The sequence below is a fragment of the Miniopterus schreibersii genome (assembly GCF_964146895.1).
Source record: "Miniopterus schreibersii genome assembly, chromosome: 3".
In the NCBI taxonomy this organism is placed as follows: Eukaryota; Metazoa; Chordata; class Mammalia; order Chiroptera; family Miniopteridae; genus Miniopterus; species Miniopterus schreibersii.
The window spans coordinates 4309368-4334515 of record NC_138103.1 but is presented as its reverse complement, the minus strand read 5'-3'; the positions used below and the strand labels follow the sequence as shown (position 1 = coordinate 4334515).

The following is a 25148-nucleotide window of genomic DNA, read 5'->3' as shown; positions in this document are numbered from 1 at the left end:
TTAGTTTTCTCCAGGTTTGGATAAGTGGGAGTCATTGGAAATGAGTGGGGAGGAATACCTAACACTGTGCTATTTACCCTACACATATCTTAATACTTTCAACAACTCTAAGATAGATATAGAACAGCTCTGCTAACAGATGAGGAAACTGAGGCTCAGGTGCCTTGATTCCCCAAGGTCATAGTGCAAAAATCCTGGAGAACTAGAAGTGAAACCATCTCCCTCATTCCACATTCCTGCTCCTTATACACTGTGCTGCCTGGGTAGGGTAGGGTACAGTCCAGCCAGTTATGTTCCTTATGTATAAAATAAAGTAGCAGCAGGACTGTTGTTTAATCAGTAATTTCTAATTGGAAACAGCTTATTGCCCAGTATAGATCAATAATTAAAGAAATGCAGCCTTGGGAATATATTAAATGGAAAGTTTTTCATATGTTCTTAGGCCTTCTAACTTCCTTAGGCCTTAAGGCCTTTAGGTTGCTAGGATAACACGTAGAAGTGCACATTTTTCATGAGGACAAATAAGTTATACTTAGTAGGAATTTAAAGTTTTCTGTTTTGTTTCAGTGAACTCTTTTGGTACCCAGCCTTTTAGTCTTTTAGCTACAGCAGTACATTTGCATTCCTGCTCTGCTATCATATGATATACATAAGAGGGATTATTTTTTCCTTAAATATGTATTTTTACATTGCTCACATGGATGCTTATCTCTTCTCAGACTGTTCTCACATACTTGTTTCATTTGTCCTATATTTTATCAATGAATATTTACTAAGCATTTATTCCAACCATCATTCTAGATGTCTTAGGAAAGCCTAATGTTTTCTGAAAATTGGAATTCATTAATTAAAAATTCAAATAGGACCAGCATACATTATTCCTGCTATTCCAACTTCATGGAGCAAGGGCTGATACAACAAAATGTAATAGAGGACTGTCGGATATGATTTAGTCAATAATAAAATGGGGTATGACCTCTGAACTACAATCCAGAACAGCTGGCAGTAGTTGTATTTTAAATAGGGATAGAATAGCCAGTAGGGCTTAAGGGGAAAGAAAATCAAACTAAAAGACTGTATGAGGCCAGGTGGGTACTTGAGGCAGCAGGGGAACCCACTCTGGTGTTTGTGGCTTTCTGGCCACTTTGCTGTGCATCTGGGGCTAATGCTGAATAGTGTTGAATGTAAACTGTAATTGAATAAATAAATAAAAAGAAGCTTAATGATCATTTTTACTTACTATCTGACAAAACATTTTGTGATTCATTCTGTTAGCAAAGCATTCTCAATCTCAATGTTTTCAGCATTACTGTTCCTATAAAATCTGTCCCCAGAGCCTTTATTTCAGCAAATCTGAACTTAAGTTGTGCTTAATCTTCAATCTGAGCGAGGTACTAAAGCAGTTGGGCAGGGAAGTCATGTCCTGATTACTTTTTATGACTAGCCCCCTTAGCAACCATCACCCTTTTTATTTTGGAATGTGAGTTTCATGAGTATACCATTGTATTAAATTATTGTGTCTACTCCTGTATTTTTTTTAACTAAAACCAAAATATATAATTCCCTGAAAGAATGCAATAGTTATTCAGTGCTTATAGTTCCAATTGCTTTACAAGTTTTATCTTATTTCATTCTCACAGAAACCTAAATGGTAAGTCATATTATTTTCCTGCTCGTGCAGACTTAGAAAGATTAAGTGACTTGCACAAGTGTGGCAGAGCTGAGATTCAAATTGTGACCTGTTGGGTTTAACTTCTGAGATAGTGGAGAAGGGACTTCTGAAAATCTGCTTCTCCATAAACACAAGAAGACGACTAGCAAAAATTGTCAGATCAATAGGAAAGACCTGTGAAAGCCCTCACCCTTACTTCTAGCTGGTCTTGTGGCTCTGCTCAAGCAGGAAGTGAGTAAGAAGGCATCACCTGCTGGAGCACTGAAAGTGTACCACAGCAGACACAGATAGCTCAGGCTGAGAGACATTGATTCAAGGCATTTAAAGAAACCTTATCCAGCCACTAACTGACTATTAAGTTAATGGAACAGAGGCTTCATAGGCCACACATCAATGAGTACAAACTACACGGCTATTCTAGGAAAGTCAGGAAGACAAACAGCAACAACAGTAAACACCAGGAAAGGGAGGAATATGATATGCACAGTTGCCACACTGTATTATTCCAAATTTCCAGTTATCAGCTAAAAATGTCAAGGCACATAAAGAAACAGGGAAGTTTGGCCAATACACAAGAAAAATAAGTCAGTAGAAACTGCCTCTGAGGAAATCCAGACATTGGCCTTACTAGACAGAGTTTAAGTCAGCTGTGAGAATTATGTTCCCAAAAATAAAGGAAACCACCTGTAAAGAATTATAGGGACATAAGAAAACAATGTCTCACCACATAGAGAATATCTAATAAAGAGATGGGAATTAGAAAAAGAAAATAGAGACCAGCCAGCGTGACTCAGCGGTTGAGCATCGACCTAGGATCCAGGAGATCGCTGTTCAATTCTCAGTCAGAGCACATGCCGGGGTTTTGGGCTCTCTCCCCAGCAGGGGGCATGCAGGAGGCAGCCAATTAATGACTCTCATCATTGATGTTTCTATCTCCTCCCTCTCTCTCTGAAATCAAATTTTTAAAAACACATTTTAAATAACAAAGAAAGAGAAAATAGAAATTCTGGAGTTGAAAAGTACAATAACTGAAATGGAAGTTGGCAGAAGAAGGAACCAGCAAACTTGAAGACATCAATTTAGTCATCGATAACTAATCTGAAGAACAGAAAAAATTTAAAAACAAAGCATGAGAGACCCATGAGACATTGTCAAGTATTCCAGCAGAAAGAATATTTAAGCAAATAGTAGCCCAGATATCTCCAAGATTGATGCAAAACTTTAATCTGCATGTTGAAAAATCTTAACAAATTCCAAGTAGAATAGACTCAAAGTAATTCACACTTAGGCACACCATAGTCAAATAGTCGAAAGCCAAAGACATAAAGTCTTGAATACAACAGGGAGAGGAAAAGAATTCTCTTGTACAAGGGATCCTCAGTACTACTAGGAATTGACTGCTCATTAGAACTGTGCACCTGAAACCTATATAATTTTGTTAACCAGTGTCACCCCAATAAATTCAATGAAAAGGAAAAAAGAGAAACCATTTCATCCCACTGCACTCTGTGGCCAGGCTGGGGAGCACTTACCACACAATTTGCTGACAGACTGGTGGGTGGGTGTGCCTCTCTGCTTTACAGTCCCCTTGTTTCAGATTTCCTGTGACAGCTTTTACATGTAGTGATGACATACATGCCTTATAATCATCCTCATTATGGCAACAGACATGCTCAGACTGGCCATGCCAGATCATTTCCACAGTGTCTGGATCTCTAGAAGATGAGTGTCAAAACCTCTTTATTTAAGCTACCTGACTTCCTATTGTGTGTTATAATACACAGATGAGATACTGAGACACGTGGGATGCTACAGTTCCTAGTGTAGCTTCCTTTTTCTATTGTGTGCAAGTCTTTTATTCAACTGGATTGGTTACCTAGGAAACAGCTGCAGGATGAAAAATTGATTGGTTGTCTGGGAAATGGAATTATAGGCCCTTTGACAAGCAAAAGATTTGTTGGGTAAAACAAAAATTAGTGACTGGCTGAGCTTGTGCTGAATTAGTGTGCTTCAGGAAATCACACTATGACAGTTCTACAGGAGAACCTAGTTAATACAGCATGATTTTAAATTTAGCATGGCCAGCCGGGCTTGGCTCAGCGGTTGAGCGTCGACCTAGGATCCAGGAGATCGGGGTTCGATTCCTGGTCAGGGCACATGCCTGGGTTGCGGGCTGCAGCCAGTCAATGACTCATCATTGATGTTTCTATCTCTCTCCCTCTCCTTTCCTCTCTGAAATCAAAGATATATTTAAATAATAAATTTAGCATATTTCTTACTTGCCTAGGTTCACCAAATGCTTATTAATTCCTGCTTTTGCCCACTGCTGCAGGCCCTTCTGGAGGTTTCCAATGAAGTAGAAGGTTCAGTTCCTTCCTGAAAAGCTCATTTTCTGTTTTGGGGTAAAAAGAAGCTACTTTAAATCAAGTGCACCATTGTGTGATACAAACTTGAATGTGTTCAGAGAATTTGGAAGATGTAAAAGATCTTGACTAGTCAGTGTAAGAAATGGATTTGAATCTACAAGCAGGAGATAATTTTTTGAGGTAAAAGATGAAATTTAAAGAGCTGGTGAAAGTTTGGGTACTAACAGGACCAGAATTTAGAAGATTCAGTAGTAGCAGCACAATTGCCTTTGCAGATCCTTTTCCCCAGACAGCTTATGGAAAATATGTGAGTATGATATAAATTATATTGACCTAGAGCCTTACTCAGGAAAATGAATCTTAGCCACAATGTGGACAGACCACTATTTGCAGTAGCCCTTGTATAATGTATTTAAGGAAAGTCTATTCTCAGTGAAAGTATGGCAGTATTAGTTTTGGAATCCCTGACCACTGCAACAATGCTGAGCACGTGAAAGACACTCAGTAAAATACTTGTGAATTGATTTTCTAATATACAGTGTGCCTTCTGGTTGTCTGTTAGCATTAGTTTTCTTTTCTTTCAGAATGCAGCTGCTGAATATTTGGTCTTGACTTGTGATAAGGACTTCTGTCACTACAGAAGCATAACTCTTCTTTATAGCTGACCATCTGTCAGGTCATTTATTTCCACTTGGTTTGTAGAAGGCATAGCTCTAATTTTCATTTTCTGACTTGCTCTCTTTGTATTGGTGTGGTGTGGTGTGCCAGTCAGGAGATGGGCTGTCATCAGAATCCACAATACCGCATTTTGTCAGAGGGTCTTTCATTGCCTGTTTATTGTTACAGCAATAGCAGCTTTTATAAATGGGATAGTGACTGCCGAGGTTAATTTGTTAGAGGTCTTTTGCTGAATGATAGGAGTAGTTTCCTATTAGGGGTTCTTGAGCACTGCTGTGAAAGCCTTCTTTATTTCCAAAATTACAATAAAATGCTTTATCATAATAAGACAATCCCTCTCCCCCAATTTCTTTTCAAGGAAACTTTTTAGTGTTTTAAGAACAGTTTTGTAGCTCCCCAGTGCTTACCCCCTCCTCTTCCCTCTTCCAGTTTTTAGCTCTTGCCATGATACTTTAAAGGTTAGCGGTTGTCAGAAACTTGGAACTGATTTATGTCTCTTTGGTCTATGAAATTACTCAACTCCAAGCAGCAGCTAAAAGGAGGGATAGCACGTGGCATTAATGAGAAGGTTAGCTCACTTTCTACTCCTCCCCACCTCCAGCTGCCGGAGATGATCCCATACTGTCTTGCTGTTGCTCTGGACGGCACAAGATGAGCCTAATTATTAGAGCTGATTTTGAGAGAAAAAGGTACAACTTGAGTTACCATCTTTCATTCTCCTGAAAGAGGTAGAGTCAGAGTTCGGTAGAAGAATAAAAAAAGAGTACAACTCAGTTTTGAGAGCAGAGCTGATTTTTTTTTTCTCTTCATATTCTTGAACATAATTGTTTTATTTCTAAAAATGTATCAGTGGCAAAGCACACGTTGAGGGAAAGCCCCACTACCCCACACATGTCTGCATGCACACACACCCTGGTCTGTCTGCTCCCTCAGGGCAGCCTCCCAGAATGCCTCTGTGAGTTTACTGCTGTCCTCCAAAAAGCCACTTGTTCAGGGCAAGTGCTCTGTTGTTCACACTGAAGAAATAAATAAGACCCCAAAAAGATGCAGAAATCTATAATGTTATCAGTGGCTCCAGAAATTTCTCTTCCTGTACTTTCATGGCAATTTTCCCACTCACAGTTGTCTTTAAAAGTGGAAAACAAGCAGTTGTTAGTGGGGAAGGAGATCAAATACTCTTTCACCTTCCTTATCTAGGTTTCTACAAATTAATCACCCCAAATTTGATAGAGAGGTTCCTTCGGTTTTACATGAGAATGTGTTGATATAGAATAGTACTGTGTTCTACAGAAATCACTTTCTTGTTGTCTGAATGAATGAGAAGGAGGCCTTCATGCTTTCCTGCTGAAACACGCTAGTGATGGTTTGGCGATTGTGAGCACTTATACATTTTACAAATATTGTTGAACTTACCAAAAGGGGGGAATCTACTAGTTTTTTCAACATTTTCTTGAATATAATGGAAAAGTACTTATACTGTAATTTGCTAGGACCTTTTAACTTTAATAAAATATATTGGTTCTAGTATTTAATTCTAGTTATTTAATTCTAGTTATTGGTTATAGTTATTTAATTTTACTTGTATATTATACTTAAACATATTTTAAGTTTGCCTTCAATTTCCTGAGAAGTGTTTTTCTCCTTAACCAAAATAAAATAATATACAATGAGTCTTGGATCTGGGGAAACAAAAGTTCCGGCTCTTTCTGCTAGCAAGAGCAGGAACCTCATCTCTCTTGTTCACTGTTATTTTCCTGGAGCCTAGCAATAGTGCATGACACAAGTACTCGGAAAAGTATTTGTTTGATGAATGATTAAATGAGCTGCCTTTTAATGGCTTTTGTGAGTGTTTTTTTTAAGTTCACTTTTTATGTTAAGCCAAGCATTACTACCTTATGAATTATAGCAGAATGCTGAAGAGCAGGACTCTGTGGAATTAAGTGCTTGAATGACCCACATAGAGAGAAATACAGTTTTTCTGTAGAGGGGTGTTGGTAGGGAATATCCCCTGGGTGTGCCAAACCCACTAAAACATTCCCACCTTTTGCATCTCCCCCAGGAGCACTCACTGTGGGCCTTGTGCGACAGTGTCAAACAATCCATGGACGAGACCGAACGTGCATCCCACCTCGGCTTCCCCCGGAGTGGGTCACCACACTGTTTTTCATCATCATGGGAATCATTTCATTGACTGTCACATGTGGTTTGCTAGTGGCTTCCCACTGGCGAAGAGAAGCTACCAAATATGCTCGATGGATAGCGTTCACTGGAAGTAAGTAACCTGTGCTAGTAATTAGTCTAGAAGGCTGCACACTGGTATTTGTGTGAAGATGACCAAGACTCAGTGATAAGGACGCCATAGTCATCAGAGAGCGCCACGTGCGTGTGCCGCCAGATACACTGCACAGCCCCATCGCTTCTTCAGAATTCTCATCACAGGACCAGGACGTCTAAAACCTTAATTGCTTTGTATGAAATGCTATTTTAATGAATTTTATTTTTGCTTACACTGTGACATGAGTGTTCTGGGTCTTTGACTCAGAGCTACCACTAACCTGAGTCTTTTCTTCTTGAAGGTATTGGTATCTTCTATCAAATAAAGATAAATCTAGACGAAAATATAACAAATGTAAATTAGATTAAGGCGCTAATGTGCTTTTTAATACCATTGATTTTTAGTTTTTTTCTGTCAGCTGTATGTGACCATTGAAAAAATGACATTTGATTATTTAATAGTTTTCTCAACATTTCTTACTCTATTAGTCAGTGGCCAAGGGTGTGATATATTTATATATTGCACATTCTTTTGTACTTTTCAGAATTGGTTTAATTTCAAAATGTCAGAGGCTTATCCCAAGTTAAAGGAAACAAAAATGTACAAAGAAAAGCTATTTCTGTAATTCTACTTTCTTCTTTTTCTCTAAAGCAATTTTGCCCCCAGGGGACATTTATCAATATCTGAAAACCTTTTTGGTTGTCACAAGTAGGGGGATGCTACTGACGCCTAGTGAGTGGAGACCAGGGATGCTGTAAACATCCTGCAAATGCACAGGACTGCCCCACAGCAAAGACTTCTCTTCTCTGGCCCAAAATGGCAATAGGGCCCTGTTGAGAAACCCTGCTCTAAGGTACAGGGTGATGGTACTTATGCCACACTTCAGATTTAACTTTTAATTCATGCCTAAAATCATCTAGGTTTGCATGAGTTTTAAAAAATGAATATTATAACAGCTTACTTGCACTTGATATTTTTATTTAGAACTCATAAGGCTAGGGGTGAGGCATAATCCCACATTTCCCCGTTCATATTAAAACTCAATGTATCCTAATAAGACCTTAAAATAAGGATATTAGCTTATGAGCCTCTGTCTCTCCCTCTCTCTGTGAAACTCTTTCTCTTAATGTATGTTTCTGGTTCTGTTTTATTTTTGTCTCTATATCTACCTGAATTTTAAAATTTAGATCAAGTTGCTTTTGACATAAAAAATCTCCATCTTTATTAAGAAATGTGAGACAAGGTGATGATCTTGTTTGAGTTGAACAGACCTCCCAAGATAGTTCTTTTCTAGATAGTTGGGTCCAGAGGCAGTTATAGAGACAGCGCTGCTAAATTAAAGGGTATTGATGAGGAATTTAAGAGAATCTCTACTTACAAGGCACAGCCACTTGTTCAGATAGCACCCACTCTTTATGTAAAATCAGAGAAGGAGGGTATAGTTTCTGAGTTTTCGTTGGAATTTGGGAATGCATAAGCATGAATATGAAAAAATCTCGAACATAGTTTAGCAAACTAGTAGGAGTCAAAAAAAGTGTTAAGATGCTCACCGAGCCATTGTTTCTTGTGGCCCAGTAAAGGGAAAGAACTATGATTATCTTGTTTTTTGTTTCCCTTCAGTAGAGGATATTTAAGTATATGTAGCTACCCACACATGCAGTGGGGTTTTCCTTTATTTCTAAAATAATTTAAGTTTTTAAAATAATTTGCATATAATACGTAATTCAGAGTTTATGAAAGGGTCACCAAGTGAAAAGTCAGTCTCATTTGTGGCTCTGTCACCCAGGTATCCAATACCTTTTCCCTTGAGGCAAGTATTGTTACTAGTTTCTAGGGCGTCCTACCAGAGGTGCTCTAGGCATAAAAACATATATATGAGTGTTCTATAACTGTATATTTATTTTGTTTATACTAGTCTGTACCTTGTTGGGTTTTTTTAGCTCAAGAATATATCTTGGAATTAATGTCATCTAAGTAAGCATAGAACTGCATGCATTAATTACTTTTTGGCTTCCTTAAATACATTGTTTTTTGTTACCAGAGCTAGTCCTCTGGGTTGGCAGTCCTGAGAGGGATTGGGCTCCCCCTAGTGTTTCCATTCAGCCTTTGAAAATGTACTATTGTATATCATGATCTCTACTGTATACATTTCTGTTCCAGTTAAGCTGTAGTTTTGGTAAGAATGTGAGGGTAATATTTTCTGCTGGCTTTACACGGTGGGGGAATCTCTCAGAGGAGAGCCGCACATGGTAGGGCTGGCCTGTGGGGCGAAAGGGTGACAAAGATGTGTCTTTTTCTTCAAGCCTGACCCTTGCCCTTTGCCACCCTAGTTTACAGCCTCATCTACCAGTGCATCTGATACCTCACTCTCACCACCGTGGCGAACATGAAGTTATGTCTTTATAGGTTCATTTAGGACCCAGAACTTAATTGTCTAAAGTTGATAGATATTATCAGCATTAGTATTTTAAGATCTTAGGTAACTTCACAGGTCTCAATAGCTTAAAAAAAAATCATCTACCCACATTAAATATCCCCGGGAAGTATGGAAACCCTAATTCTTTGGATTAAAAACCAAAATTAGATTGAATAGGAGTTCATTGCTTCCTTTAAATTTACTTAAGCTTTTCCTAACCAATTGGAAAATAATTAAGTCTTGTAAAGTATTAAACTCTACTTTAAATATAATCATTAAATAATTACTCCATTATAATGGACAGATTTTTATTTTACAATAGAAAATATGAAAGTTTAGAAATAAAGTCAGCATATCAGTTAACAGAATAAACTGTATATCTGCATATTTCTAAATTATTTCTGGAACATTTCTAAATTATTTTAGTTTTTGAGATTAGATTAGTTATTAAGAAACAAGTTGTTTTTAAAACTAATCGTATCCCATTGTTTTTATAGATTATGTATAGCTACTTAGATTGTGGTTTCATTTTACTTAACAAACCATATTAAGGCATAGGAATCATTAGAAGTTGGTGACAGATGATACTGATAAGTGGACATTGGCAGCACTGATGAATTTATTTATTACTGACTATACAACAGAAGGACGAAAAGATCTAACCCTTAATTACTGGATTTTTTATTTGTTCTGTTATAGGTATCCAAAAGAACCCAAATGTGCTTATGTAACATTAGTTGGTGTGGTTATTTGCCCAAAATGGGATAGACTGACTGTCTGTATAATATAAAATAATCCACCTAAATAGTGCAAAGCAAACAAGGGTGCTGGTGTATGTCTAGAGTTAGTGTATTACTTGAGAAAATGTTACTTTTTTATACATTTTTGGAACTATTCCAGCAAAAGACTCCAATTGACTTTTAAAGGACTCTATTAAATTTTGTTGATTGACTAAACACAAAAATAATTTAAGACCAGTGCCAGCTGATATGTTTATCCAGGACTCTCTCACTATTCCTGGGGATAGGTCTAACTTGGAAAAGGTTTCTTTCTCATTCAGATAATGATGGAAAGCTTCAACTCTTCATATACAGTGAAGATAGTAATCTATCTTCACATTACACTGAGAAGTGTTTCTGCCTCCAAAGAATTTTGAAGAACTATTCACATTTTACCAATGTACTTTCAAAAAGCATAAACTCTATTCTTGGAAAAACTAGCCTATCTCTAGGCAATTCGCATTTGCTCAGAAGAACGTGTCTTTGGTAGCACAGGAGAGCATGCTGTTTGCTAAACCTGTGGAATTACTTCTACCCAGACAATGGGTTTTCTGATATTTTTGTAGAAACATTTTTAGCAAATAATTAGATTTCATTGTGTTTTTATACAAAACTCAAAGGTTTTCCCACTCCCCCCACTTGTGTGTATTCACAGACCTGACGGAGGTTGGTTTTATGGAAGGGAACTTTGTCTATGATAAGAGGTAACCACTTGACAATTGGCTAATCATCCCACTAACTGACTTTATTTTTATTTTTTTGTTTTTTAAAAAAATATATCTTTATTGATTTCAGAGAGGGAGAGAGAGAAACATTAATGATGCGAGAGAGAGTCATTGATGGGCTGCCTCCTGCACGTCCCCTCCTGGGGATCGAGCCCGCAACTGGGCATGCGCCCCGACCCGGAATCAAACCTGCATCTCCTGCATCATAGGTCGATGCTCAGCCGCTGAGCAGCGCTGGCCACCGGCTACCTGACTTTAAGTCAGAGTAAGGTAAATGGTACTTGTATGAACCCTTTCTCCAACTCCTTGTAATACCAACTGAGAGGAGCAGAGAATTGGAAGAGTAATAACTCTGATGACATACATATGCAACATTTATTCAGCACTTATTGTCAGAGTGGCTGGCACTGTGCCCGGGACTCAATAATGTTTGTTTATACTTCTGGTACTTACTCCATTTTCAGAAGGGAATCCGAAGCCTAAGATTGCACAGCTAGTAAGTAGCACAGCCTGAATTTAGCCCTTAATCACCGTTTAAATGGTCAAGAATAATGCATGCGGTACTTGGTATGTTTGGGGACATTTCTTAATGCTGATATTTGAAATTGTCTCAAAAGGCTAACCCAGCTTTCACGGAATTTAATTATTAGGCTTTAGGAATATTATGTGATCTGTAGTATATGCAAATCTTTTGACAAGTGATTTACGTTTTAACAGGTTTGACCATGTTATCAATCCACAACCCCTCTTATAAACTTCCTTTGTGCCAAATTTTCATTGTTTTCCTAATCACCAAGCCATGTTACTAATGTTGTGTTTTGGTTTGTTTTACAGTGATCCTTTTCTGTATGGCTGCCCTAATATTTCCAATAGGATTTTACATCAATGAAGTCGGAGGTCAACCTTATAAATTACCCAACAACACAGTAGTTGGGTCATCATATGTACTTTTTGTCTTATCAATTTTCTTTACAATAGTAGGACTTCTATTTGCTGGCAAAGTTTGTTTACCAGGCTGATGAATGTCTAAATTGCTTGACTTTTTTATTATTTTTTATTTTATTTTATTTTTATTTTTGGAGGGCGGGGAGGACAAGGGCAAGCATCTGAGTGGTCCTCGCTTAGGGAGATGCTTAGATGCAACTGATGCTGGAAAGAAAAAGAAAAGGAAAATGCTTTGATTTGTTCTCACTATGCACTTTGGATTTTTAAAAAATGAGAGCCTTTTCCATAACCAAATACAGACAATATTGACTAAACCACCTGAGCATATATTCAGGCAGTCAGGTCTGCACTGTGATAGCCACCTAGTGAAGGAAAATGCTTTCTGCTGAAAAGCATGTGGCCCTTTGTGACTGTTGTTCCGTTTTTAACGTCTAATGATTCATTTGAGGGGGGGAAAAAATTCTAAGTATTTATGAATCATGGTGGACCAGAGGGATGCAAGAGAAGTTCCTGTGGGGCTGGCCTCACCTCCTAAGAAATTAGTGTTCACTGCTTCCTTGTAGTAGTATGAGCCTTTGGCACCAGGAGGGATTGCCGTTGCGTTACTGCACCAAGAAGCCAATAGATAAAACTTGTTTGCTAAAATGTATGTAAAAATTCTGAAATTCCCTATTCTCTGTCTACAAAAAAAAAATCAAACACTAAGAAACATGTTGCTGGGGGTGGGTGGGTGGGTGGGGGAAATGTTCCTTATATTTATATAAATATATATAATATATATATTTTGCTGATGCAGTATACAGTGTGTATATATGTGTGTGTGTGTGTATGTGTGTGTGTGTGTAAATTTATGTACACACACATACAAACTGTTCCTGGAAGAGAACTCTGAATGCTTTGCTAGCAAAACACTGTGGTGTGCAAACCTAGAACTCAATAGAAAAAAGCCATTTATCTGAAGGCTGTGCAGTGGAGGGAGTCTTCAGTTTACCTCATTCTTTGTAACAGCCCTTGATTTTAACAGGTTTTTGTAATAGGTACAAATAATCCCATATCTTTCTAGGTGCAATTTTAAGTTAAGCTAAAATTCTTTGTAAGTTAATTTATTTGTATATGATAGTAGAAGGTAAGATCATGTCATACCTTGTAATTTGGGGAATTTGACACTATTTAAATTATTGGCAACTGTTATCTGTTGTACAGAGGTTCTTTTTCTGCTGGCTCAGTCTGTTACATTAATGATGCATTTTCTCTGTTCAGGCACACAACTTTACATAAATACAAAGTTCATTGGTGATGCCAATTTACAATATTTTGGCTATTTACAACACCAGTATCACTCTGCTATAAAAATTAAATTTATGTTCTTTTCATTCGTAAGCATTATTAATACATCTCCTTTACCAAAAACCGGAGCAATACAATATCTTCTTTATATGCTGTATGCCTTTGTTTACTAAAAGCTAACTTTCTTGCATTTACTTTAAAGGGCTGTACTAAACCCACAGCTTTATGTTTTTTCCTAAAAGAAGCATTGCAGCTAACCCTGAACCCACAAATTGTTTTAAGACACAGCATTTCTCTTCTCCACGTTCCCATGCCTCGTGTTAGTGCTTAGTTGTTTTCCAGGTGAACACTACAGGTAATCTCCTGTTTGAAATGTGGGGCAGGAGGGTCTTTCATGGCAATGGAGATAAGTTTTCGTCTTTATAGTGAAACGGCAACCCAAAGTCCCTGTCAGTAGAGTCCTGTGTAGTCCATGAACTAGGTACAGGTAGTTCAGCTTTGCACAAACAAATGAATGCACTGTTTTTGAAAATCCTAGGTCATAGAGAATGGTCACTTCAGAGATGAGGCTGCCTCCTCAGATATTCAAAGTATGAAATAGAGGAACCTGGTATTTTCCACACTGGCTTGATTAATGTTTATATATCTCACTGTTAATTCAGCAGTATTTTATTGTGAAAGAAAACCTCAGTGTTGCAGCTCACTCAGGAGTGGGGGTAAGAGGTGAGCCACCACTGTGGTGCATTCCTTGAGTGTTATGGGGGGCGGGGTGTCATACTTTTCCTTCCCAGGGCCAAAGAAACCTTAGAAGATGCTTGAAGGAGACTCTTTTCCCCCCAGGTGTTGTGATGTCTGGTCAGTTATGAGAATACCACTGGACGTGTTCTATGGACATTTGGGATTGCCGTTCCTAGGGGGATTTATTTGACTGGTCTTCAGTCACATGGGTCACTTTGAAGGAAAGCTTTGGTTGTCACCATTATACCACTGAGATAAGGTGTTAGCAAAGTATGGTTCAGATTAATTTATGTGACCAAGAGCTTTTCTCTTCCACAAAGATGAATTTTATTGTAAATAGTTTCTCAAAATATTTTTAACTGGATCATGAGCATGGGGAGAGAAAGTTTCTCAGCTGCTAAGAATTCCCCACTGTTTACTTCTTTCACTTACAGTGGTATTGCAAGATGCAAAACTTAAGGTTTTATTTGTATCTATTACCCAAACCATTAAATTACCTAATTTATCATCATCTTGAAGGTCCAGTGCATAAAGGACTGATAGGAGGAAACTCCCTATAACCAGTCACCACCCCAACCCAGTTAAAACTGTTCCATCAAATAGTGTGTAAAGTCAAATCTTTGTACTCTTCCAGACCAAACATTGAAATGGACTTATTCATATAAAATTCTTTACATCCTGTAAGTGAAAAGAGAGACAACTGTCAGCAGTTGCTTTTTAAAAGGTCACAATAATAAGTACTATATAGTACAGTATTAATTTATAGCAGGAAATCATAGCTTGTAAACTGTATATAAAACACTGTTTTATGGTGCAATCATTTGTCAAACTTGTCTGTTACATTGTTTTTGGAGTGCATTATTCTCATACCTAAGAACATCATTGTAAAATCTGCTGAAAACTAGTTATAGGTTTTATTTGCACAGGACTTAATTAGTTTGAAAATTTTGGAAGCTCCTATTAAATATGCCTAAACATTTGTAAATGTGGAAAATCTTCAGTTCATTAAAAGCAAACATTTCAGTATGATTCTTTCCAAAGGTAATCCATATTCTATGTTGTTACTGTGTGTATGTAATTTTTCTGACTCTTCTACTTCTTATAAACTTATTTTCTGTTCCATTTGTTTTGTTTTTGAAGGATGGCTCTTTTTTCTTTTTTCTTTTTAATGTTCTAGATGACCAAAACTTCATTGATTTTTTTACCCTTTTGCCTAAAGTTTTGGTATCCCCATATGATGTTCTGTGAATTCACTGTTTAATCTCTTAAGTAAATAATGAGTAGTCCTGGTGACATACAATCAATTGATTTAGAGGAAAGGCCCTGAAAAAGTACTGGATGCTAATTTCGGGTGGACTTTTAGCTGTTATTTTGCATCGTGGGCTTCATGGGCAGAACAGTTGCATTTATTTTGTCTTTGTTAAAAGACTACTAGCTACAGTTACTCTGGTTGTAGTAACTGTTTTATCAACCCACTTTAATCTTCTTCTAAAATTAAATCTACATTCACAGTTGCAAAACAGTAAACTATCTTTCAGAGCTAATTTTTGAAGGTCGAAAACACATGAAGGAAAAAAGTGGCCTGTGTAGGTTGGATTTCCTACACAGGGTTTATTGTATCACCTCAAGAGATTTTGAAGTTTGTGATCAAGGTCTGTATATTACCCCAAAGTTTATTAAGAATTGTTTTCTAATTGGTTATAACATTTTTGAATTAATAGTTTCAAAACAAATTGTTAATACAAAATGTATAAAATGAACATAATTTTCTTCACTTGTATTTTTGTTATTGAGCAAGTTTATCAAAATAAATTGTCTACTAAAGAAACTAAAAAGGATTCTATTACTTTGAAATAAGCTTTGATTTTAAAACTGTACTTGATTTCTTATAAAGGTTTCACATATTCACACCATGACACTTTCCGCGCCTCTTGGTTTGGTTTCGTTGTTAGCGTCGTGCGGGGGAAAGGTCTCCCTCTCTTCCATTCCCACTCCTCGCTTCCCCACTCGGGAGGAGATGCCATTAGTATGCCGGAGTATGGATTAGGCCTGTTTACCAAGCAGTCACTCGGCAAGAATAGAGCGTGCACGTGCGCCCCTCTCTCCTGTTCATGTTTCCTGTACGAGGAGGGAGACTGAGCCAAGGCCCCCCGAGCCGGGCATCTTTCCTTTCTTGCACAAAGACCTACGTGCCCACTCATCTCTGCCTCAGTCTCCTGTATCTACTTCACTGCAGGCCAGAGGGTCTTAGCTTCTAAGATTTAAATTTGGATTGAAGGAGGAATAGACACGCTTGGTGTCTAGACTTGCGCCCCTGTGCTCCGTCAGCTCGCCTGTGGCTCTCGAGCTGTCAGGATGAGCCCAGTCTAGTAATAACTGATGACCAAATTAAACACTATTTACCCTTTGCTCCTGTTTCTTCTCTTTATGGCCTCATTCGGCGCCTCAGTGGGGAGTTAGGAGATCAAGACGGTAGGATTTGGACTTTCTTGAGTTCTGGAGCTTAAGGGCATTTTCTTATGATGACCAACTGTCCCGGTTTGCCTAAGACTGAAGGGTCTCCTGGGCAGGAGACTTTCAGTGCTTTAACTGAGAAAGTTCCAGGTGAATGGGGATGGTTTGTTCACCCTGTCTGTGCGCCATCTAAGCCTCACCCTGGTTATAACACAGATGAGAGGTATTTGAAGGGTTCTTTTCTATAAACCTATTGATGAACACGTCGGTTGGAAATTGTAAGATAGATTTATGCTCAATTAAGTTGGGGCACTTTCTCTTTCTCTTTGGTAATAGCTTGTAGAAAGGAGCGGGCTGGCTCTGAAAGCATGGGTTCAGAAATACCTTATTGTTACCCAGTCTCCCACCAATTCTGCTCTCGCCACTGTGTGAGAAGGTTATAGAAAAACACCAAGACTAGAGGACTTTTAAGTGGGTTTCTTTTAAGCAAAGTCAACTCTTCTGGGTCACAGTTACCCAGCAACAAAGTAAAAGTAGGTATTCATAAGTGGTAAAGATAGAAAGCATAATACTGTTACTAATTTTTAGTGTTTTGGTTCTTTTCCCAGCAGAAGAAAATACTAAGATATTTTCAAGAAAATACTAAGATATATTAAAATCTGTGCAGGTTTTCTACAGATCAGCCCCAGTTCCATAGACTAAGGCCACCCAAGATTAAATTTCAAGAAGGAATTTTTCATGAGACTTAGAAAATTTCAGAGCTGGGTGAAATGTGCAAGCGCATGTTCAGCATTTCCATTTTCCAGATGAAGTTGGACTCAGAAAGCTCGTTGGCTTTCCCAGAGTCACACAACTAGGCCTCATCAGGACACTCAACACGGGACAGGTTGCCTTTGACAAATAGGCTTTGGACAGTTGTTCAAATTCTATAGCCACTTGAACCAGTCTTCCTTCAGCTAATCATCTACTTCAGCCCATCCAAGTCATTTCTGCCCAAATAATCTTAAATGAAAGCATATCGTTCAAGTTCTGTCATTCCCCCGTCTGCAGGCCGAAGCCCACACTTCTTCAGCATAGCATGGAAAACCTTCGCGGCCTGGCTTCCGGCTGCCTTCAGTCTTTCCCACCTCCCTCTCAGCACTGACAAACCAGCCTGCTCATTCTTTCACTCCCCCTGCAGTCTCTTGGCTGTGTCTGGACTACCTCTTCCTTGCGGTTTTCCTTCATCCCTCCCGTATTTGAATTATATTTTAATTTTTTGTGCGTTTTCTTTTGCTTATACCTCTGTAACCACTTACTAGAGAGGAGTAGGCAGCCTGAATTCAAACCTCAGTTCCACAGTTCTAGTTGTGTAACCCTTAATAAATCACTTAGCCTCTCTGAGCCTTGGTTTTCTCATCTGTAGAATGGAGCTAATAGTGCCTACATTATAGGGTTATTGTTGGTTTAAATGAGATAAAGCTTCAAGTGTCTGGCACATAGTAAGCATTCAAATGTCAGTGCTGTGATTATTAAATACTTCTCTGTAACTAGATTATAAACTCTCAAATGCAAAGAATGTGGCTTTCTCATGTTCCCTAGAGGCCTGGCAGAGTGCTTTACTCATGAATTATAACTAAATTTGGAGCTGGGTTATAAAGGAAAATTATGAAACTCTCCTGGAGCTTTGAAAGACCCAGTGGCCTGTCCAGGATTGCTGCAGTGAACTTCTGTCTGAAAGCAGAGGCTTGCCTCGGTCAGCCGGTGTGGTCATGTTATTAGTGAGTATTTGACTATATAATGTGCCAGTTTCATTAACCTCCACTTGACTGCTGGACTCACAGTGTGCAAATGTGATGCACAGAGGACCAGAGAGGTGCGAGCACCCTGCTGATCCTGAGGACTGGAGGCTTCGTCAGCCCTGTGGGTCCTCCAGTATCCTGAAGCCATACAGTGGGTATGTTTTGTAAAGACTTGGTTCTGCCACAGTGGTTTTAATCATTTCTGTAAAAGGAGTGGGCTCAAAATTTTATTACTTTTTTTTTTTTTAATCCTCACCTGAGGATATTTTTTCCATTGCTTTTCAGAGAGAGTGGAAGGGGCAGAGAGACAGACAGACAGACATCGATTGGTTGCCTCCCACATGCCCCCTGACTGGGGCCGGGGATTAAACCTGCAACCAAGCCACGTGCCCTTGGCCAGAATTGAACCCAGGACCCTTCAGTCCAAGGGCCGACACTAACCACTTGAGCGAAACTGGCCAGGGTGGGACTCAAAAATTTGATCTCATTTTAGATGCAGTTATCCTCAACTGGCCATTTGGGGCCCTTTAGTAAATATTGGATCACTAATCAATCCCCACTTATTATCCATCAGGGTAAGTCTGTAAAATTAATGTTCTGTCCTGACTCTGGCACTCTTCATGTTTTCTAAATATTTGTCTAAGACCAAGTATTTTCCTAAATTGAAAGGTAAAAATTCATTCCTTGACATTGCTTTTGTTTTCTATGTTGAAATACAAATGCAGGTGAACCAATCCAAGAAAAGCTTTTCCTTTATCCATAATAAATTGCTCTAGGAAAAAAATAATCCACATATCTAAGAAAGCTTTTGATTGCTTCGTCTTCTATATATTTTCCTAGTGTTGTGAGCAGCAAAATGGACTTGAGTTGCAGTCTCACCCCCTCACATGCCTCATTTCTGTGTTCAGGGTAACCAATAGCTGGGTGTTGTTTGAGGTTTTTTAATATATTTTTTATTGATTTTAGAGAGGAAGGGAGAGAGAGAGGGAGAGAGAAACATCAATGATGAGAGTCATTGATCGGCTTCCTGCACGCCCCCTGCTGGGGATCGAGCCCACAACCCAGGTGTGTGCCCTGAGCTGGAATCGAACCTCCATCTCCTGGGTCGTAGGTCGATGCTCAACCACTGAGCCACACCAGCCAGGCACCAATTACTGTTCCTTGTCCTAAGTGCTATTGTGGAGAAGAACATTACTATGACCCTAAACAAGACAAAAGGATTTTTTTTACAGTTAACACATCTGTAATTATTACTTTTTACATTTTTAATTTATTTTTTAGAGAGAATGGGAGAAAGAAACATCGATTGGCTGCCTCCTACAAGCCCCCTCCCAAGGATCAGACCCACGGCCTGGGCATGTGCCCTGACCCAGAATCGAACCGGCAACCCTTTGGTGCTTGGGACAATGCCCAGCCAACTGAGCCACACCAGCCAGAGCATCTGTAATTATTTTTAATGAGTATAGAAAATTAAAGTTTCCTCCCCCTCAATCTACTTTCCAGACATTACTGTTGTTAGCAGTTGTTATGTATATATATGCAGTTCAGTTGTTTAACAAAAGCAAGATCATTATACATATCTGCCACTACTTTCTTCTTAATTTATCTTTCTGTGTCAGTAAATACAGATCTTCCTCATTTTAATATATATATATCTATTTTTTCCCCGTTAGTGTATATTTAGGTTGTTCCTAAGTTTTTGTTATTACAAATAATGCTGCTGTGAACTTAGACCTTAGGTAACAGAAACTGTTCAAATATCATAGTAAGCTGACATTCTAACTGCGGCATATCAACTACTTTTTAAGGCAATTTGTATTTTTAAAAGCACTGTGGCTAAATAGTGGCATTCGTTAAAAGTTTGAAGAAATGAACATTTCAATTCATGTTATGTGGCCCTAGCCTTTTTGGCTCAGTGGTTAGAGCGTCAGCCTGAGGACTGAAGGGTCTCGGGTTTGATTCCCGGTCAAGGGCACGTATCTCGGTTGCAGGCTCGATCCCGGGCCCTGGTCGGGGCTGGTGCAGGAGGCAACCAATCGATGTGTCTCTCTCACATCGATGTCTCTGTCTCTCCCCTTCCCTTCCACTCTCTAAACAGTCAATGGAAAAATATCTTGCGGGAAGCTTAACAACAAAAATAAATGTTATGTGCTTTTCCATATGTCATCTTAATGTACCCTCTGCCTGTGGAGTAGGAGATAGTATTTTATAGACTAGAAGAACTAAGAATTAAAAGGATGAGCAATTTGACTCAACAAAAGTGTGCACCACTACTGTTTGCCCACCAATATTTAACAAAATCCTAACAACAAAAAAGGGTGTACCCAAAGTTCTATACCTTGTAATTGGTGAATTGAGTTTCAAACATGTGCTGTCCCACATTACCAGTTTGGCTTGTCAAAAGGAAATAAAAATAGCTTGTCCCAGTTACATGATTCCTTGGCTCAGGCATGAATCTATGGTTTGCTTCCTCTGGCTGTGGAATGCAAACCACCATAAAAGGTAGTCCTCTTAGAAACAATCTGTGAATGCTACATATTTTGTTGAGAAAAAACAGTATGTAAGTTATTGTTTGTGTTTAATCTTCCATCGTTTCCCTCTCATTGTCCAGCTTTATCTCTGGAGCTGTCACTAAGTGGTATTTAACTTCCTTGATTGGTGAACTACTTGATGCCACCCACTGATTTTATTGGGACCCTTCTTGGAATTGAGCACCCAGGAAATCTTTCCAAACAGGCCATCAACTAGGTCCCTTCCACCTTGTTAATGGGAAATCTATTGGCTATTGGGTTACCCTGGGGTAATGCAGAGGTCGGTGGCTCAAACATTAGGAAGGTCCTTCCAGTAGTTTGTCATCTGTCTGCACTTATTACTGCTGAGACATTAACTGTGCCAGGCTGAATGGTGCAGTAGTTCTGTGTCCAACCCACACATGGGTCATGGTCAGCTCTGGTGAGCTGGGAACCCCTATGCCTGTGGATTTCTCCCTGGGAACACCAAGGACCCGCTTCCTCTTAGGCTTTGCCAGCTCATGCAAGTGCTGCTACCGAACACTGAGCAGGTCTCTGCTCCCTCTGATTTTCAGATCTCTGATTTCTTGACCGCTGGGGATTATCCTTGCCCCCTTTCGCTTCCCACAGGGGTATGTTTGCCGGGGACCCATGTTCCCTTCTTTGGTTAAAAGACACAGGTAAAACCCAGCTCTTTTGTTTGGAAAACTGCCCCCTTGCCTACCTTGAGGCCATGTGGCTCTTCTGGCTCCAGGACTGGACACAAACCAGCCTGGCCAGTCACAGTGCTGCGTGCAGGAATGGGCATGTCATGTGAGCAACCCAAGCCGGCTCCGCTGAAACTCCTGGGAGGGAGGTGTCCTCCTTCCTTCAGGGCTGCTAAGTTGTGTGGGGAAAGAAGGGTGCTGCTGGCGTCCAAGTCAGGCCCTCGGGAAGAGCCTCCCTAAGAATAAAGCAGTCACGGAAGCAAGGACTGAGAAGTGGAGACCCGTTCCTGTGACCATCACTTCAGCCTCCGGGGCGAGCCATGCTGGAGCCAGAACTATCCCGGGGTTTTTCTGTTATTTGAGCAAACTCCCTTTCGCCTTAAGCCTATTTGAGTTGGGTTTCTGTCTCTTCCAACCACTTCCACTTTCCTCTTGACATTCATACCCCTTACTTCTCATGCTTTGACCTGTCACTGAATATTTCAATTCGCTTATCAGGCTTTTACAAAAGACAGAAAAAACTATTCACTTCAGGCTACTGCTTCTCGGCCCAACAAAAAGCACCTGCTGCTGGCTTGAAATGAAGGTAAGAAGTAAAGTAAAATACAAGTTAACATCTAAAAATATGTATCACATAATATTACCTTAGCCTGTTTGGGCTACTGTAACAAAATACCACAGACTAGGTGGCTTATTAAAAACAAATTTAACTAGTTGTTAACTAAATTGTGGTGATCATTTCACAGTATATACAGATATCAAATCATTGTGTTGTACACCTAAAACTAATATGTATGTCAGTTATATCTCAATTTTTAAAAAACAAAAGGAGGGCGTAGATTGCTAAAAACAAAGTCACCACCAGCTGCTCATTCCAACACATGAGGATTATAGCGACTCGATTCTGCCAAGAAGTACAGTAGTTACTACTGTATTTATCAAAAAGTTTAAAAACAGCCTAGCTGGTGTGCCTCAGCGATTGAGCATGGACCTGTGATCCAGGAGATGGAGGTTCGATTCCCGGTCAGGGCACCTGCCTGGGTTGCAGCTCGATCGCCAGCAGGGGGCGTGCAGGAGGCAGCCGACCAGTGGTTCTCATCATTGATGTTTCTCTTTCCCTCTCCATACCTCTCTCTGAAATCAATAAAGACATATTTTTTTAAAAAAAGTTTAAAAACCTTTGGAATTTTTTCAGATTTTAAGAAATCAGGCCCCGTCTGGGTGGCTCAGTTGATTGGAATATTGTCCTGTGCACCAAAAAGGTTGCGGGTTTGATTCCCTGTCGGGGCACATACCCAGGTTGTGAGTTCTAACCCATCGGGGACCGTACAGGAGGCAACCAATCAATGTTTCTCTCTCACATCGATGTTTCTCTCTTCCTCTCTCTCTAAAATCAATAAACATATTCTCAGGTAAAGATTTAAAAAAATCATTGAGGTGCTTATTACTATATACTATGTAACATCCCCGTCAGAGACTGAGGCAGCATTCCATAATCACAGAAGGTCTAAAGATTCAATTAAAAAGTATAAATTGTGCCTTGGCTGGTGTGGCTCAGTGGTTAAAGGGTCGGCCTGCGCACCAAAGGATCAAGGACACGAACCTGGACTGCAGGTTCAATCCCTGGCCCTGGTCAGGGCGCATGCAGGAGTCAACCAATCGATGTACCTCTCTCACATCGATGTTTCTCCCTCCCTCCCATTCTCGAGGGATTAATCACAAGGACCTAATCAGGAGGCCCCAGCTCCTAATTCCATTACCTAAGGAGTTAGGTTTCCAACATAGGAATTTTGGAGGAACACAAATAGAAAATATATTTTGGGCAATGGGACCAGATTAGAACTCCTAAATAAAGGCCAGAGATTATTTGACCTTGACCAGGTACCAAGAACTTAAGGTAAGAAAGAGAAATCCCTACTGTGCTTCAATCCCTTACGTGGGGCCCATCGTGAGCCATATACGGTCTGAGGATTGCTGAGCAAGATGGTATCCGCACATCGCTTTCCTCATGGCTGGTCACACAGCCTAAAAAACTCCGCTTTATCCATCTGCTCAGACACTCCAGAGTATCTGTGTCATGTAAGTAGAAAAAAAACAGTAACGATGACTTTGCAATGCTGGGTTTTCCTTTTGTAAAATGCTGAAACCCTATGTATCCATCCCTGGCCCATATGGCTCAGTTGGCTGAGCGTCATCCCAGGCGCCAAGAGGTCTTCGGTTTGATCCAGTCAGGGCACAAGCCTGGGTTGTAGGCTTGATCCCAGTAGGGGGCATGCAGGAGGCAGCCGATCCATGCTTCTCTCTCTCATCCATGTTTCTCTCTCTCTCTCTGGCTCTCTCTCTAAAATCAACAACATATTTAAAAACAGCTTGGCTGTCGTGGCTCAGTGGTTGAGCATCAACCTATGATCCAGGAGATCCCAGTTGGGTTCCTGGTCAGGGCACATGCCCAGGTTGCAGGCTCAATCCCCAGTAAGGGATGTGCAGGAGGCAGCCGATCAATGACTCATCACTGATGTTTCTCTCTTTCCCTCTCCCTTCCTCTCTCTGAAATCAATAAAGACATATTTAAAAACAACAAGAACAAAACCTATGTATCCAGGAGCAAAAGAAGTTGTGAGGGTGGTGAACTATGTGTCTCCGCCCGGGGTCTCCAAAAATGGTCTCAAAGCTAACCAGCCCCTTCCCGCCAGGACTGCCAGCAAGGTGGGCACAGGGACCTCACCTTGTTCCCAGAGTCGCCACGGGTGGTGGTTTGCTCTCAGCCTCCTGTGAGTCTCACCTCTTCTGATGTCCTTACCTTTCTGACCTCCCTCCTCTCCTGCCTTGTTGGACTTGACCAAATGCCCTGGATTTACCGGCGCAGCTCGCAGCCCATGACTTCCGCCGAGCGCCTGGTGGAGGCCAGCAGCTTCCGTTGCGCGGGCTTTGAGGCAGACCTGGCCAGCATCTGAGGGGGCCCTACCACACCACGACCTCCACCAGTGGGGTGTGTTCTGAATTATAAAAGTCTAGGCTCAGGAAGTGAAGGCGGTGATTCGAGAAACGACCTGGACGGGAAACACAGCGCAGACCCCTCAGCCACGTCCAGGCCCGCTGGCCGGGGTACATCGCTCCCTCTCCCTCACGTCAGTAAAAGGAGTTGGAGAGACCCCCAACTATGGGCCGGGCCGGTTACATCACAATCCCGGGGCCGCTGTGAAAGATTCGCGTTCCCGCAGTCACCGCAGGCCGCAGTCCTGCTCGGTCGCGAGCGCGGGTGGGAACGTTTGTGTGTTCTCGTCGCCAGCAGCCCAGAGGATTCTGAAGGGTACCTGGGTCTGGGAACCACTGCAGTGGATGCTCTTCCGAGGCTAAGAGGTCACTGCGCCTGCTGTCGTGTTAGCTCTACGGGCAGGAGCGAGGGCCCGGTCCCGCCGCCAGGCTTCCGTGGGCGCGGGGGGAGCGGTGCGCCCCGCGGGAGGTTAACCGCGCGGCCCTTGCTTCCCCCGGGCGAGGAAGGGCCGCCCCGCCTCGCCTCGGGCTGCGGGTGGTGCGGTCCGTTACCTTGGAGACCAGCCACACTCCCCGCCCCGCCTCGGGCTGCGAGTGGTTCGGCCCGTTACCTTGGAGACCAGCCACACTCCCCGCCCCGCCTCGGGGTGCGAGTGGTTCGGCCCGTTACCGTGGAGACCAGCCACACTCCCCTCCCCGCCTCGGGCTGCGAGTGGTGCGGCCCGTTACCGTGGAGACCAGCCACACTCCCCGCCCCGCCTCGGGCTGCGGGTGGTGCGGCCCGTTACCTTGGAGACCAGCCACACTCCCCTCCCCGCCTC

The 25148-nt window shown here is 40.9% G+C and overlaps 1 protein-coding gene across 1 annotated transcript in view; it reads left to right on the top strand.

Annotated features, from left to right (window-relative positions):
- Positions 1 to 14907, top strand: part of MOSMO (modulator of smoothened) — a 49496-nt gene extending 34589 nt beyond the window's left edge. The window contains exons 2-3 of the mRNA XM_081131779.1: positions 6776 to 6988; positions 11746 to 14907. Coding sequence (XP_080987905.1) covers positions 6776 to 6988; positions 11746 to 11930 — 398 coding nt within the window. The 3' untranslated portion in view covers positions 11931 to 14907. The remainder of the gene's footprint in view (positions 1 to 6775; positions 6989 to 11745) is intronic.
- Positions 14908 to 25148: the final 10241 nt, after the last annotated feature.